This window comes from Chaetura pelagica, unplaced genomic scaffold (genome assembly GCF_000747805.2).
Source record: "Chaetura pelagica isolate M959 unplaced genomic scaffold, ChaPel_1.0 scaffold117, whole genome shotgun sequence".
Taxonomy (NCBI): Eukaryota; Metazoa; Chordata; class Aves; order Apodiformes; family Apodidae; genus Chaetura; species Chaetura pelagica.
Window position 1 is genome coordinate 2,459,793 of NW_009954185.1, and position 15,729 is coordinate 2,475,521.

At 37.5% G+C, this 15,729-nt stretch overlaps 1 protein-coding gene across 1 annotated transcript in view; it reads left to right on the top strand.

Annotated features, from left to right (window-relative positions):
• Positions 1-628: 628 nt before the first annotated feature.
• PIK3C2G (phosphatidylinositol-4-phosphate 3-kinase, catalytic subunit type 2 gamma) overlaps positions 629-15,729 on the top strand; it is a 198,604-nt gene continuing 183,503 nt past the window's right edge. Inside the window, 4 exon segments of the mRNA XM_010002943.1 lie at positions 629-1,288; positions 5,129-5,211; positions 8,738-8,895; positions 12,758-12,869. Coding sequence (XP_010001245.1) covers positions 629-1,288; positions 5,129-5,211; positions 8,738-8,895; positions 12,758-12,869 — 1,013 coding nt within the window.

The window sequence follows — 15,729 nt, forward strand, 5'->3', positions numbered from 1 at the left end:
TACTAATTGGAAATCCGTGTCTTCTATTTTTTTTGACCTATACATTTTCTTCATGCAATTACACTAGGGTGAAAAATGGTAGAATATGAAGAAATTTGAAGCAAAAGAAAAAAAAAGATTATGTGAATGAAACTGACATTAAAGCAACCATTATTACAAATCTTCCCTACTTGCTTTTGTGTTTTGTTGTGGTTTTTTTTTATTCCTACATATTAACTATGCTATACAAGTGTAAAATAATGGAAACAATGCAAAGGTTCTTTGATGTTTGTCAGAATTAATATCTTCGTATTTAGATAAATTGTTTCAGGCATCCTGATGCTGGTGTGTTACTGTTTTTATTATTGTTATTTAATAATAAAAAAAATGTCTAGAAATAAGCATCAGGCAAAAGAATATTCAAGCTTCAGATTAAGAAACTATTTCCACCCAGTGTAGAAAGCTCTAAAGCCAGAAAAGACCAGAGAAGTCTACTGCTTTCATGATAGTAGGTATTTTTGGGTTTAACTTTTATTCCTTGCTTCATTTCAGGGGGTATGTTGCTCCAATTCTGAACATTACTCTCTTGACCTTGGAACTATTGTAAGACTTCCCTGAGGATTAATAAAACTGAACAGAAGAATCAGCCATGGCATACTTTGGGATGGTGCCTTTCTCACACAATGAATTTCATGAAGGACAGGCTGGGGACTGCACATCTTACCCAATGTGCCCTTCTGGCTCTGATGGAGAGATTCATCTAGGATTCGATCGAATAGTTGATGAAGTCAGCAATGAATTTTTTTTTTATGGTTCATCACATTCACATCATCATGAAGAAATGTATTTTCCATCAGATGTCTTTGGTCTGAATGTGCCTGACCAGCAGTTTTGTGGTCAGCCTCTACTTGCTTATGGTGAACTTTGCCCTGGAAATCCTGACTCTCACTGGCAACAAGGTACAATGTCACCAACAATTGGCTTCAGATCTTCTTTACTATCTGATTACAGAGATTTCTCTCTGACAGATCCCTACTCATACAGTCAAGAGAGAGAAATGTACAGAGGGAATACTATAACTCCAGTCACAAACGTATTTGATTCAAGTGTGGAAAGAGGCAACAGAAATCAGAGTTTTCAGCTGGGCTTTGACAATGTAGACTCTCAATGCCCCATTTTCTTAGACAACTATCCATTTGGACAAGAAGCGAGAGGTGGAAGTGGAAATAGGGAAGCCTGTTTAACTGATGCTTCCGGAAGATGCGAAATAGGTCTTACGTGGCCCAGCAGATCTGGACGTGACAGAGAGGTATTTACATTTTCTCAAATTAACAGTAAAGTTCTTGATTTTTGTTTATATCTTGCACTGTGTATTCACTTGCACTGATGCAGCATAGATTAGAAGCACTTGATTTAAAGACCTGATAAAAAAGAAAAGAATTGTGTCTTGGGGGAAACAAAAGCTTTTGCTTCTGTAGAGTTTTTGTCATGTATCTTATGATTCAGCTGGCCAAAAGCAACGGTGAGACTTCTAATTCAGTTCTTATTTGGTCTTTACTATTTCCAAAGATAGAGATGCAGGGAAGTGTCAGGTGTGTTTTTTCAATAATTGTGTAACTAGATTTCTTGCCAGTCAAAATTTCACACAGTGGTTTTTTATCTTTACAAGGCTTATGCCCTGAAACAAATAGCACATGATTGATTAAGAGATTTTTATACAGTATGAAAACCTCCGAGCATCCTCATTCTTTGATTCTAACATTAGAAGAGAATTCAGCAGACCATAAATAACTGCTTTTCAAGGGAAGATGCCTACTCTGAATAACTATAAAATGAGAATTTTATCCTGGCAGAATGTGTGTCCTACCTGTTTCATGTTTTAATCAACTTATAGTTAAAATGTCAACACATTTCTGCAACCTACCTATTAAAAAAATACTTCATTTTAAAGTAGTAGGGCCAGTTCCTCACCTAGTATAAAATTAAGTATCTCCATTGACTCTAGTGAAAACTTGCCATTTTACATCAGAAGACAATCTAGATTATGGTCTAGAATGCTCCCGTTGGCTCAGTTTATGGTCCATTGATTCATAAAACAACCACAGAGGGGTAAGTACAGAAATGTAGAGTAAAATGTGCTTGAAAGAGAGAAGAGAACTAATTTGTATAGGCTAGTATGAAACCTGAGATTCAAAATAACAGTGTATCCAACCTGGCATTCTATGATTATGCTGAATCTGTTTTTATGGTGAGCCAGATTGTCTCTGTCTAGTTTGGCTGACATATCCTGATCCTGAGAGATGTAACATACAGTGTTCTGCATGTACTTACGTGTGCATATATAATTATTTTCTAAAAATAGACATATCTACTATAACTGTGGAAGCTGGATCCTATGATATAGACTCTGTCTTTAGCTGCCCTTTTGAAGCAAATACTTTATCTTTTTTTTCCTCCTTCCATAGCTCTGTGGTTTTGCTGGTTTTAGTAACGAGGTCTTATGGGATTCACATGACTCTCTAATGTTTTATGTCTCTTAATTTTCCTTCTTTCGAAATCCTGACGTAGAGAATGAAAAAGAAAATGATAAATCCTCACTTTCCTCTAGTCCCTGTTAGCATTCTGAATCATTATAAGAATCCTGAAATAGCCTACAGGATACCTCTGCACTGTGAATATTAAAGGATGGTTTAGGTTCACCTTCTGCTTTTAACTCTCAGTAATCACAGTATTATAAGCAAAGAGGAAGAGACACTTGATTGACTTGTTTCTCTGTGCATAGGGAGAACTATAATAGTAAACATATGCAGACCAAGACAGATGGGGAGGCAGCAGGGGGAAATATATCTGAGGACAGAAACTCTTAAGACTAATCCTGGGCACCACATTTTGGAAGTTCAGTGATGAATACAAAAGAGGAGGGGATGAATAGGTGGGGAGACAAAAGGTTGTTTTTTTTCTTGTGATAGGAAAACTAAGCATTCTCGCATCATGATGAAAAGAACAAGCATTCTCATGAGAAGAGTAGAAAATAGTGGGATACAAATGAGAAGGGGGAGATTAAATTGTAATATGGGAAGCAGAAGCTCTAGATGAAGCAGGCATATAAGAACAGACATAAATGCTTCTGTGATGGAGGAGGAGAGAATTGCAGGGGAAGGAAGAGATGAGTGAGTCAAGGGTGACTACGGTTGAATGTGTGGGAGGATTTGATGAAGTCAGGGAAGTATTTGAACTGTTTAGCTAGAAGAGGAAGAAATGGGAGAGGAGCGAATTGATTTGTAGCAGAAAAATCTGTGTGACCACAGGAATTCCTGTAGGGAGAAACAGCCATGTCAGGATAGAAAGAGAGCCAAGACAAGGGGCTGGCAACTGAACCTTCAGATGGTATGAAAGGAAAACAAGAATGAAAGCAAGTTGAGAGAGTGATGTGTTAATAAAAAAATAAAAAATAAATAAATAAATAAAAAAAAGGTAACTCATTACTACCAGACTGTGAGTTTTGGAAAAGGCAAGAAGAGCAAGAGCTGATGCCAAGTAAGACTGTCAGAACAGTTGGGAAAGTGGAGTACCACAGCAAAAGAAAGGTATAAAGAGCACAGACTGGATTGCTGAGGTTTAGGATGAGTAAATGATGCATCTGTGGAGCAGGAAATGAGAACTAAGACTGTAGACAGAGTGAAATGGAAATTTTGAAATGGAAACATGGAGATTAGCATTGAGATAGCTTATAGGTATGCAAGGTGAAATATTTACATTGCTGAAATAATGTCATTCTGATTCTTGGATGTGGTTGTATGAATATGCCCAGTGTAATAAAGGAAACATTAATTTTATCTGGTTTTGTCATCACCAAATCAGATGTTCAAAAATACTAAAGGAACTGCCTTCATAAAATCCTATAAAAAGGTATTTTATTGTTGTCCACATTAGAAAGAAAACTGAAATATAGCCTAAAAAACATCCAGTAGATTTGGCTGCTGCTCACTTTTTCACCCAAGTCCACTCATCAGACCATACCTCATTATTTCAGTTTGGATGCTCCAGAAATGAGAGATACACTATTAGAGTTCATATTTAGGAGGGACGGTGCAGGTGACTTGATTAGCATTGTGTAAGAAATCTGCAGATGGGAAAAAATAGTTGTCATTGGTTCTCTCCATACTCAATTTGCTGTCTCATTCACTACACTCAGTTATTTGCAATGAGTGGAGACTGGAGTCATATATAAATTTCCCAGTCTGCATCTTTTCATGCATATTGCACTTCCTTGTCCAGGAAAAAAAAAAATTAAAAAAAAAAATAAAATATTAATAAATTTACAAACTTCTGTATAAATTATTATGAAATACATCTCTCACCATATCTTATTTTCCTCTTCCGTGTTATGTCATTAGTTGCTTCTCTTTCTGAAGGGGTTTAAAAGTTGGTGTCTCAGTTGAGCCTTGTACATGTGTCTATGTAGAACAGTAGAATGGGCTTGCAGGTACAGTAGTGTTAAGCTGTATCCTGGAGGTAGTGTTCTGACTGAAGTTCTACTACAGCAAACAGGCAAGGCGGTGCTTTGATCCAAAATAGTGGCTCAGACCTGTACTCTCCAAGTTTAGAGGAAGTATCTGGGAATTTTTCAGGTTTAACAGAGTACACTGACTACTTCTTGTCTGTCTTGGGGACTTTGCTGACAGGTTTATGGAGTTTGAAGGGATAGTGAGCTTCATTCCAGGGCGGAAAGAGAGCAAATAAGGATTAAAACTCAGTGCAGTGTAAGCTTCGTTTTGTCCTCTCTCTCTTTTGTAAACTGAGCATACATTTCCTGCATCTAGAGTTGTCTGTGCTCTGACACTAAATCAATTTTGAAAGCTTTGTCTGGAATTCCTTCTGCTCTGCACAGATGGGAAAAAAATAATCTTTAAACCCAGGGTATATGATGCTTTGTGTCTTTGTGGGTTTTTTTCTCTGAAAGCATTTAGATTGCAGTCAAAACTGGATTATTTCTGCTCAATTGGAACTCTGTAAAGTCAGGGGAGGGATGATAAGGTATGAAAGGTACTTCTCATGGAACCAAATGTGAAGTTTGGCCCTATGCACCTTCTTCTCTTATCTAAATAACTGAGCTTTGTTTCTTCTGGTGTCATTTTGGTATTTTCAGGCTACAGGTCGGTCTATCCAGCTGGTTGAAGCAAATCAAGGAAGTAATGAAAACACAGTTGATTTTTGCAATGCAGTGGAGAAGTAAGTAGTGAAAAAAAAATATTTATTCAGTCAACTATGACATTTCACTATATATTAATTAGATTGGTTATCCCTATATTCCTGAACAGTGCTATACTTCCAATATCTACTTCAATATGGAAACACTCCTAATTTTTGTTTAAAGATTAAAATTCACAAAGGAATATTAATTTTTTTTAAAAAATTCACCCTGAGTTGTCCTCTTTATTAGTGACAACTACATTTGTCTCTTCAGTATTGATGGCTTATAGTGTGTGAAACTTAAGATCCATTGTCTACAATTGTCTTGGATAATGTTAGTGCCTGTGTAGCTCGAAGCACAAAAAAGAATTGAAGGAACTGATTGATGAGAACAGAATTACTATGTGCTGTCATGATGAAAAGTGAGACATACTAAGCGACAAAAACTCCTTTGCTTTTTGTTTACAGTTAATAGTGTGGCTTAATGGGATAGAACTTTTTTTACTTAATCTTTCTTGGAATAAGAAATTGTGTTGAAATCCAAGAGCTCTTAGAAATACTTTTTTAGACCATCTGTGTGTTTCCTTTTCCTTTGTAGATGTTCACTGATTGAACTATCAAGTTGTTAGCAAAAGTGCAACCCAGAAATGTTGTTGGAAAATGGAATGCTGCTTTTTTTTTTTTTTTTTTTTTTTTAATTAATCTTTAAGGAATTGATTGTAGTCAAGGTCAGCCAAGTCTGATTCTCTTAAAAAAACAACAAAAAAAACACCAAAAAACCCCAACAAAAACAAAAAGCCCACAACCAAAATCCCAACAACAAATAAACAACAAACCAACAACCCTAGTCTCATGTTGCCTTGATATTAGCATTGAATATCTTATATATTCATATGGGGTGGATTGTCAGCTTCAAGACATGCTTATTCACATACGTCTGTTTTATTTTTTTCCACACTTCATCAGTCTGAACCCCAATCTAATTCTACTAACATCAGATGCATGAAGGCACATTACACATGATAGGCTTTCAGATACCAGATTTTTTTTTAAATCCAAGCATTCTGCATTTAACTTTGCACTCTCATTATAGGCAAAGCTTTCTATTGATTATTTTTTTTCTGAATAACTTTTTTTTATTCATAGAGCTGAAAAGATTAATAGAAATAATCTGTTCCTGTTTTGCAGTAACTTGTTTAGTGTACATCAGTAACAAATACTCTCTTAAAGAAAATAAGAACAAACTTTGCTTTTCTTCTATCAAATACATGGGAAAGCATTCTTAGGAGAAAATGTCACAGCTAACAAAAGAGGAAAAAAAATAATAAATTTGCAAATAACTAACATATTCAGTCTTGCCAAATGAGTATCCTTCCAGTCCCCAAAGAATCTCGGTAACTGGCAGTTTTATACATCACAGGCAAGATGTATATTTCGAACTCTGTGTCATGCAGACTTGCACCCCCAGCATGTAGCACAAATAGAAATCCATCATGTTTTTCTCTAGGTAATATTTGTACAGGTAGCAATCTATAATTGCAACGTATCGTTTTACACACTTACAAAGCAGTTTTCAAAACCCCTTTATCAGCTTACTTCTACAATTATAGACATAGCTATATTTAAGTCATCCCTGGGTCATTCCAAAACACATCCTAAAGCGAGTTTCATACCAGAAGATGCCAATGTGATAGTATCAGGGCTCAGTGCAGCAAAATGCAGAGTTCCTACACTTCCTACTGACTTCAAGGATGTGCTCTGTGCCACAGAAAAATACATAGAATTACGTAATGTTGTGAAATAGCAAATCTTTATAAGTGTTAGTATTTTCTCCATACACTGAGTTGTTGTAGCAGAGAAAGCAAGCAGCACACTATTTTCTTAATGTAATACTTCTGTAGTTATGCCCTGGAAGACCTAAACTTTCAAAATGTAGTGATGGGTATGTTTTGCCCACATTCTCAGGCCAGAAGCCCTTTAATCTTTTGAAGATAATAGTCATAAATGAACAACACTTCCTGGAACTGAATGCATTTTTATCTGAAAAGCATAAAAAGCAAATTTGCATCCTCACAATATCCTAGACTATAGATAGTGAGAGATGAGGTTTGCTTAGTTTTGAAATGACTGCTGTTAAGTTGAGGAGGTGATTCATGCCCCATGTGTGTACATAGTCCATTAACTTGATGCTGGAGAAAGGGTAGTGAAGTTCCCAGTCTTACTCACTCCTTGACATTTTTACAGAAACAGGTTACAAGACTGAATTTGGTGATAGAGGAAAACTTTATGTCTACCTTGCTAGCAAAGGAAATAGGCTGACATCTATTATATAGGTCACCAAAGCAGCCTCTATAGTATAATGATTTTTACTATTACTATAAATCTATTTCATGTACTGGAGGTATTGTCAAGCCTCATTTCCTCCTACCCCACTGAAACACAATGCCCCCTGGCTTTTCATAATAATAAACCAACGAGGCAGTTCATTTCTTAATTTTGGAAGCGAAGGCTTTTCTTCCTTCTCATGCTATAGAAATACATGGCATAAAAGAGGAGTTCATACTTTTCTTAAAGAGACTTGGGTGGCAGCCCTGAGGCAGGAGGTAACATACTAATGAAGAGATTAATGTGCAAGAAACTGTGGCTCAAAATATGCTGTCATCAGAGATGCTATAAAGTGCTGCCAGCACAGAAGTTACAAAATGCTGCTTGAACTAACAAACAGAATGTAGTATGCTTAGTACAGGATGTTTGAGTTTAGCTACTAAAAATTCAAGCCAATTAGTGAAATGTAAAGCTTCAGCTGGTACAATATGTACCCTTACCTGCAGCTGCAAAGTATATTTGATTAAAAAGCAAGTTTAGTCTCAGCTGACATCCATAATACCTGTGACCACTGTTCATTAGGAAATAGTACCTCAGGAGAAATTAGTTTCTGCGGGTCTATGGTAATTGGAAGGAAGAGGAGCAATATATTTTATAGATAGTAGTATATTAGATCAGACCAACTCAATGACTGTAGCAGTTATTGCTCTCTACAGACATTTCCATGAACACCCAGGGTTTTAGTAATGAGGATTTCAGACTGGATTCTGATGCATGGTGAAAATAGGAACTTCTTAAGATTTTGCATTGAAAGCATGTTGCTATATTCATTTTGACCATTAGTCACAGCTGTCTGTGCACGTGATCTTGGCTAATTTAATGTTAAAGCTTTCTTATTCGACCACCTCATTTCTTCTATGCTCAAGTTATTTGCATCACAGTACACTGCAGTGTATGTTTAAACTCCTTCTGGCTTCATTGAGGTAAAGCTCAGCATTGGTTCTGTGAAGTTCATGAAGATTTTGCCGGTAGTTTTCCTATTAAATACAAGATGGAGTTATATGCACACTAATATGTAACTACCTCACTAATGTATGGAAACAAAGTTTGAGTTGCTACGTTTTTCCTCTCTGCGTAGTGTTTTATTCCTATCAGCTCTCTATGTACTATTATTATTTATATCTTGTAGAATTTTGATCTGCATGCCTATTTAGACATAATTTCATCATGTTCTTTTCAGAATAAGAAATGTTTATCCTGCTTTTGACATGAAGACAAACACTGGAAAAATCTGGAGTGTTGCAACAAGGTTCCCAGACCATATTCTTGGTGAATTAAAGTTCAGAATCAGCATTTGGACAGATTGTTCACCATATCCTCTGCTTCTTACACAACACGGTAAGTGATTAAGGTTTCTATATCCTTCCACAATTCTGTTCCATTGAGATGATAACAAAATGCATTTGTTATCTGGAAGGATACTTGGAGGACAAGCCTTACACAATTCTTGAGTACATACTTTGTTAAACATGTCCAGCACATTTGCTGTAAAATTAAAATAATATTAAATACTGAACATAGCTAATGTGTAGATCTCTACTTTCTTTAACCGCAGCTGGGACCAATTTTGGCAGTTTCAAGTGGGCCAGCCTTCAGACTTAGATTCAGAAGGAATTTAGGAAGAAGAGGGCCTAGTCCTCATAAAGTGGTGGAACTTTTCACAGCCTTGACTTTGTTTCTAAATCCAAGACTTAGAAGTCTGTAGTCACTAAGATTCCTCTGCACCCAAGGCTGCAGTTTAATGAAACAGAGAAATTCCAACTGGGTGTAAAGGAAAGGAGAACAATTAAGAAGTGGAGCAGGTTGCCCATGGATGCTGTGAAGTCTCCATCCTTGGAGGTGTTGTTTTTTTTTAACCTTCTTCTGGGAAGGGGCTGGAGTTAGATGGACCTACTGAATTATTCTGTCACTAGTGCCTGTGGGAAGCTGCCACTGCTCCACTGCATCCTGTGTCTGTCCTGAATGAGAGAATCTTTTATCCCAGCAGTGACAGTTTTGACCTCGTAAGCCACATAAGCAAAAATGTAATATATTAAAAATAAGTGCCTCCCCTTCCCCTTCCTCTTTTCCTGTGCTGCTTCATTAAGTGGCAGTCTTTTTAGTAATCTTCCCTCAGCTGTCAAGGGGTTATTTAGCTATAACAGGCTAAGTATTAGTTTGTTTGACAAGTTGAAAGCTGAAAAACCAAAGCTCTACAGAATGTCAGTCAACATCTATTTAAAAATATATCTTCATCAATATATTAGCCAAGACTTCCACATTAACTCATACAAGTTTGGTTAATTGTATTGGGACCAGCTATATATTTATTGGAAAGGCTGTCAAAGTAGTAGGTTGAATCATCTTGAATCAATATTTTGTGGATTCTGTGAAATGATGGACTGAAGTCTCAAGACTCTTAGAATCATAGAATTGTTTGGGTTAGGAAGGAACCTTAAAGATCATCTAGTTCCAACCCCCTGCCATGGACAGGGACACCTCCCACTAGATCAGGTTGCTCAGAGCCCCATCCAGTCTGGCCTTGAAAACTTCCAGGGAGGGGGCTTCCACCACCTCTCTAGGCACCCTGTTCCAGTGTCTCACCACCGTCGTGGTGAATAACTTCTTCCTAACATCTAAACTAAATCTACCCACCTCTAGTTTTTGATCCATTCCCCCTAGTTCTACCACTACCTGATATCCTAAGAAGTCCCTCACCAGCTTTCTTGTAGGCCTCTCTAAGTTAGGGGAAGGCCTCAATAAGGTCTCCTTGGAGTCTTTTCCAGAGTGAATAACCCCAACTTTTTCAGTCTGTCTTCATAGGAGAGGTGCTCCAGCCCTCTGATCATCCTCGTGACCCTTTGTTCCAGCATGTCTATATCTTTCTTGTAATAGGGGCTCCAGAACTGGATGCAGTACTCCAGATGGGGTGTCATGAGAGTTGAGTGGAGGGGGAGAATCACCTCCCTCAACCTACTGGCCATGCTTCTCTTCATGCAGTCCAGGATATGATTGGCTTTCTGGGCTGCAAGTGTAAACTGCCAGCTCATGTTGACCTTCTCATCCACCAATGCCCCCAAGTCCTTTTCTTCAGGGCTGCTCTCAAGCCAGTCACTGCCCAGTCTATATCAGTGCTTGGGATTGCTTGGACTAGAAGGTAGTATTTCCAGCACTTCTGTCACTAGGCGAGAGGTCAACACTTAATTCCCTTTAATGCAGAAGTCTGAACTACTGACAAATATTTTACCATAGACCATTGTTCACCTTACAGATCATTCAGTTTTTGGTCTGTATAACTTTATTTACAAAAACACCTTAGGAAGCCCAACTAAAACTGAAGGGGATATAAGAAACAGTCCCTATCCTGAACTTGCTTACAAGCTAAGAAAACAGGAAGATACATTCAAAGAGGGGAGGCAGGGAGGGAGTACACTTTTTTCCCATCTAACGTGAAGAACATAAAGAATTGTTCAGTCACACAACAACATTTAGGAGAGCAAGGAAAGGAAATGGTTCTGTGGAGTGCAAATTATACTAACAAGTTTCAGGTTTTTTTTCCAATTAGTGACCTGGAAAAATGCATGTTATAATCTTAATTCAAGGTTCTGTACCATTCTTCTTTTTCACAGTGTGTATAAATTTAGCAAAGGAGCCCTGCATTTTACATGTCAAACCAGCTATGAGAAGTTGCTTAAGACAGTGAGTTGTCAAAGGGATAGACATTTAAAACTAGTGTGATCTTTAAGGTCCCTTACAACCCAAACCATCTGTGTTTCTATGACTGCTAGAAAACGTTTAATCAAAGAGGCTGTCTGAGCAGAAGAAAAATTACTCTCTACAGAAACTGAAAATTTTCAGAAGGAGCTTTAGAATCCATGCACACATTTGTTCTTCCATGGGGAAGCAAAAATAAAGCAAACCCCAAGCTATCTATGATAATCAATTCTGTTTTGTTTCAGCTTTGTTTTTGTCACAGTCCCCCACCCCTGCAAATGTCAGTTGTCCTCTGACAGTTTTTTCAGTATCACATTCCTTTAAGCTTCCCTGCAAAATCAATTTTGCTTTTCTAGGTTTGTTGTAAAATACTAGCATAGCGACTCAGGACCAGATTTGCCAGTATGAATTAACTGCTCCTGAGCAACTGAGTAGTTCAGAACATGATTAAACCACATCAAACTTGTTGATTAGTCTCAGTTTGAACCAGTTGTCTGAACCTGGAACAGTGTAAATTAGTCAACTCATGAGTGTGGGTTACACGTTTATTTTCTGGGGATTTCTGTTTAACTGTAGGTAATTTCAGTTTTTATATTAAAAAGTTCACTTAAAGCTTGTAGTAAGAGCTTTTAGTGGATGTTAGCTTTTAACTTTGAAGCAGTAAAGAAATACCATAAATGGAAAAAAAAATGTCTACTTTGTTCTTCCTGCTATCAATTACAGACAATTAAATTGCCTAAGAATTGTGGAGGAAGTACAGACTTTATTTTGCATTGCAAAACCATCTTGGAAGAGTATATGAAAAATTTTCAGTGAAGAGTAAGATATTTTTTCTGGTAAAGAGAAGTATCTCAGACTTGGAGCATTAGTACTGGTGGAGTATGCCCTGCAAGCCTGTAATGATAAAATTCATGAGATGTGTTTGCAACCTGAATGCCAGTTTAGGCAGATAGTATTTTCCAATTTTTTATCAGCCCTTCTAAAATGAGCAGAAAGGAAGTTTTTGGTGGGGTTGAAAAAAAGGATTAAAAAGCTGAAGTAGCACTGGGTAAAATACTCAAAATGGTAGAGTATTTCTGAAGAGTTTGAATTAATTTACATGTAACTTCTTAACATATATGCATTATATCTATATATATGATGCGTATCAGCATTAAGTTACTTCTTGGTTATGGCTAAAAACGTGCACAGCAGAAACAATAGCAAGTAAATTTCTGGAGCTTTTTTTGTGTCATGAGCAGCAACAGAGTCAACTTTTGCATCAGACCATGTTATGCTAATTTGCTTTACAAGGACATAGATTCTGTGACTTAGTATAGAGTATTTGAAGTGAAATTAAATAATAAAAATTAATCAGGTGTGGCTTGATCTAATTCCTCTTGATGGAGCTAGTCTACAGCAGTAGTTAGGAATTAGAAAGAAATGCTTCTTTTCTTTGCTCAAGAATATAACCTGGATTTCTCCAGCAAGCTACTATCAATTTTTTTCTTGCTATCTTTGTTTACAGCTGGCTGTATCACTCGTAACTTAATTGTAGAGATCCTCCATTGCACAAATCAATACTCAATACCGGAAGAATGCCTTCTAAATGTTTGTGGGTCTGATGAATTCTTACAAAAGTAAGTATCTCGTTAAGAGACGGTATCGAGGATGTATTGTGTAATATAAGCCGTGCATTTAATGCATTCTGCTTTATGTGCCATGTAAACAGAACTACAGGGAGTGTTAATAGAGTATTTGTTCCAAACACTCAGTGTATAGTTCTGGAACTCCTGAAACAGGAACACGTGGTAGCAATATTCTACAGAGATGATGGTGTGCTCTAGTGCAGGGATTCAGATCTTGGCTCCTTTATTTAAGCTTTGTGCAGCCTTGAATAATTTGTTTCATTTCTTTGTCCTTCTGGTCTTCCTCATCTGTAATACGAGGATGTTGTTATTTCCAGTATCTCATAAGAGTTTTATCAGCATGAGTGGGTATGCATATCCTCAGAGGGGGAAATCACCAAAGAGATGAGAAAAAAGTATTATGCAGCTGCATAGCAGGTGATTTTTCTTTCTATCCAGCTGCATCAGTAGTAAAACAAATGAAGTCAGCGCTTTGGTGCTGACTGCTAGTTGAAGAAAAATACATTATGCATACATTCAGAAAGACCTGTTTGTATATAGTCTACAAATAAGGAAGTACATGCTCTGATATGCATTCATTCAAGCAAACTCTTGTGGTGGTTGAAAGCACTACTGGACTTAGCTGGTTGTTTCTTGCCCTCTGGCAGCTTAAATTCAGCTGTCAGCAAAAGTGAGCAGATTTTGTGTTGAAACAGCTAAAATGCAAGCTCTTGTCAGCTGTACTGTGGGGATGGTGACTTTCAGCAGAAGGAGAGAAGTTGGTAGTCTCTGTGGTAGCATATTAAGCTGGAACTCCAGGAATCACAGCTCATCTGTTAGAGACATGAAAGTGTAAGATAAAATAGTATACGTCCATAATTGATAGGGAAATTTTTAGAAGCAGTCATATTTGCAGTATAGTGTAAAAATGACCTGAACTAACCCAAAGAAAGTCAGCTAGATTAACAAAAATAATGTAGTTGTGAGAGAAAGTATCACACTGTTTAAATTAGCTTTGCTCTTTAGCTGGCTTGGACACTTCTACCCTTACACAGGTCAATTGTTGGAATGTTTATGGTGGATTTGGCTTGGCAACTAAAGATGGAGACTTGAACATTTCTGAGCCAACTCTTCTTCAAATCTCCATAAAGCAGGAGCTGGTACAGCAGGGTGCTGTGTGGAGAATTACAACACCAGAACCACTGAATGGGGAAACAGGTCATACATAGATCTGTTAATTATACAAGAAGGCCAGGGTGCTCTTTTGTTTTCAAGTCTCCCTTCTCATTTCAAACTAATTGGTAAAGAAAATGAAAATAATGAGTCATTGTATTGTGGATGAGCTCAGAGTGTTTCAGTACAGCGTACAGTATGTTCTAAACAGCTTCATTTTCACTGTTGGGATGAATGCATCAATAGTGGGCTGTTTAAATTCCTGCACTTGCAGAATCTCTGCACGTCTCATTAGCAGAGAAACAAGGTCAATAATATTTTCAGATTTTTTGCTTTGCTCCTTCACTGTCATGCAGAAAGCACTGAGCTGCACTTCTGGCCTCAGCAGCTTGTAATGCTATACCCTGCTGTACTAGCAGCTCCTTTTCTTCTGCCTTGTCATCAGAGTCTGTATCTTGAAATTTGAAACACCAGACCATGATGATCCCTCAGGTAACTTAATAGGGCCTACGGAGTTGCCTCAAGATGAATTTTTTTCAGTGTTTGGGCTACCTTCTAGTTCAAATTGTTTTCTTTGTGATGTTGCTAACAGAGTGATTTGAGGTACTTGTGCAGAGTTCTTCCCCACAAGTGTATTTGGAAATCGTTCAGGGGTGAATGCCAGTAGAAGTTCCCCAAGTTATGAGATGGCACGGGCAATAAGTACTCTGCTGTTCCTCCTTTATTGTAATCCAGAAAAAAAATGAAGTGTAGCCAGAACGGTGACATGATGAATTGCTCTCAGACCAGAGAGGTTTAGTGAACCATACAACATTGTGAAGATCTGTCAAAAGCTTTCCTTTACTATTATATTGGACTGCATTAATTAGCACTTCATCCTGCCTCCTGCAGACACACCTGAAAGACTTGATAATTTCTGGAACCCATTTAGCTTTGAATGAGGTGAGTAAAAAGTACTTGTGTGCTGATGACCATTGCACTCAGGACCATGAGATTTCATCATCAATTATTGCTTTCCTAGGGAGAGATATCCATGAGCTCACTTCCTATCTTACTCACAAGTAGAATATCAGATTTCAATATCCAAATTAAAAAAAAAATATATCAGAAGGCTTCTTAGTCCATAACTACTAGAACCATCTGTGATACTGTGATTTGTAGTGTAATTTGTTTTCTGGTCTTTAAGTTGATTTTGTTTTCCAGTCAGAAATTCTGGCCTTGCCTCAACCTTCAGACTTTCTTTTTCTTCTATGCTTCCTTTTCCCACAAGTTTTTCTAAGAGTGCCTGTGGAAGCTATCAGGTTTCACTGTCACCTTGTCCCAGCCCCCTCTGTCATCGTAAGGTGTACATTAGTTACTTCTCTAGTTGATTTGCTGCAGTTCCTTTTTTAGATGTTCAGTGTAAGCTCATCAGGAGGTAGAACCATGTTTGAGAGACAGAGACTCCTGGAAGAAGAGAGGAGTAAAACGCAATCTGTGTCATTTTTTACCACTATTTATGGAATTTCATATGTATCTATAGACCCTCCTTCTCTGGGTTTCCCAGCTGTGGATGTGCTCTCCACTCCCTTACACTTGTCCTGTTCATTATAATATTTGATTTCTTGGAGGGCCATCAGCTGTTCCTAAAAATTCTGTGCTTTCTCATCCTGTCATACAGACCTACATCTGCCTTTAAATCTTGCCTTCATAGCTTCTT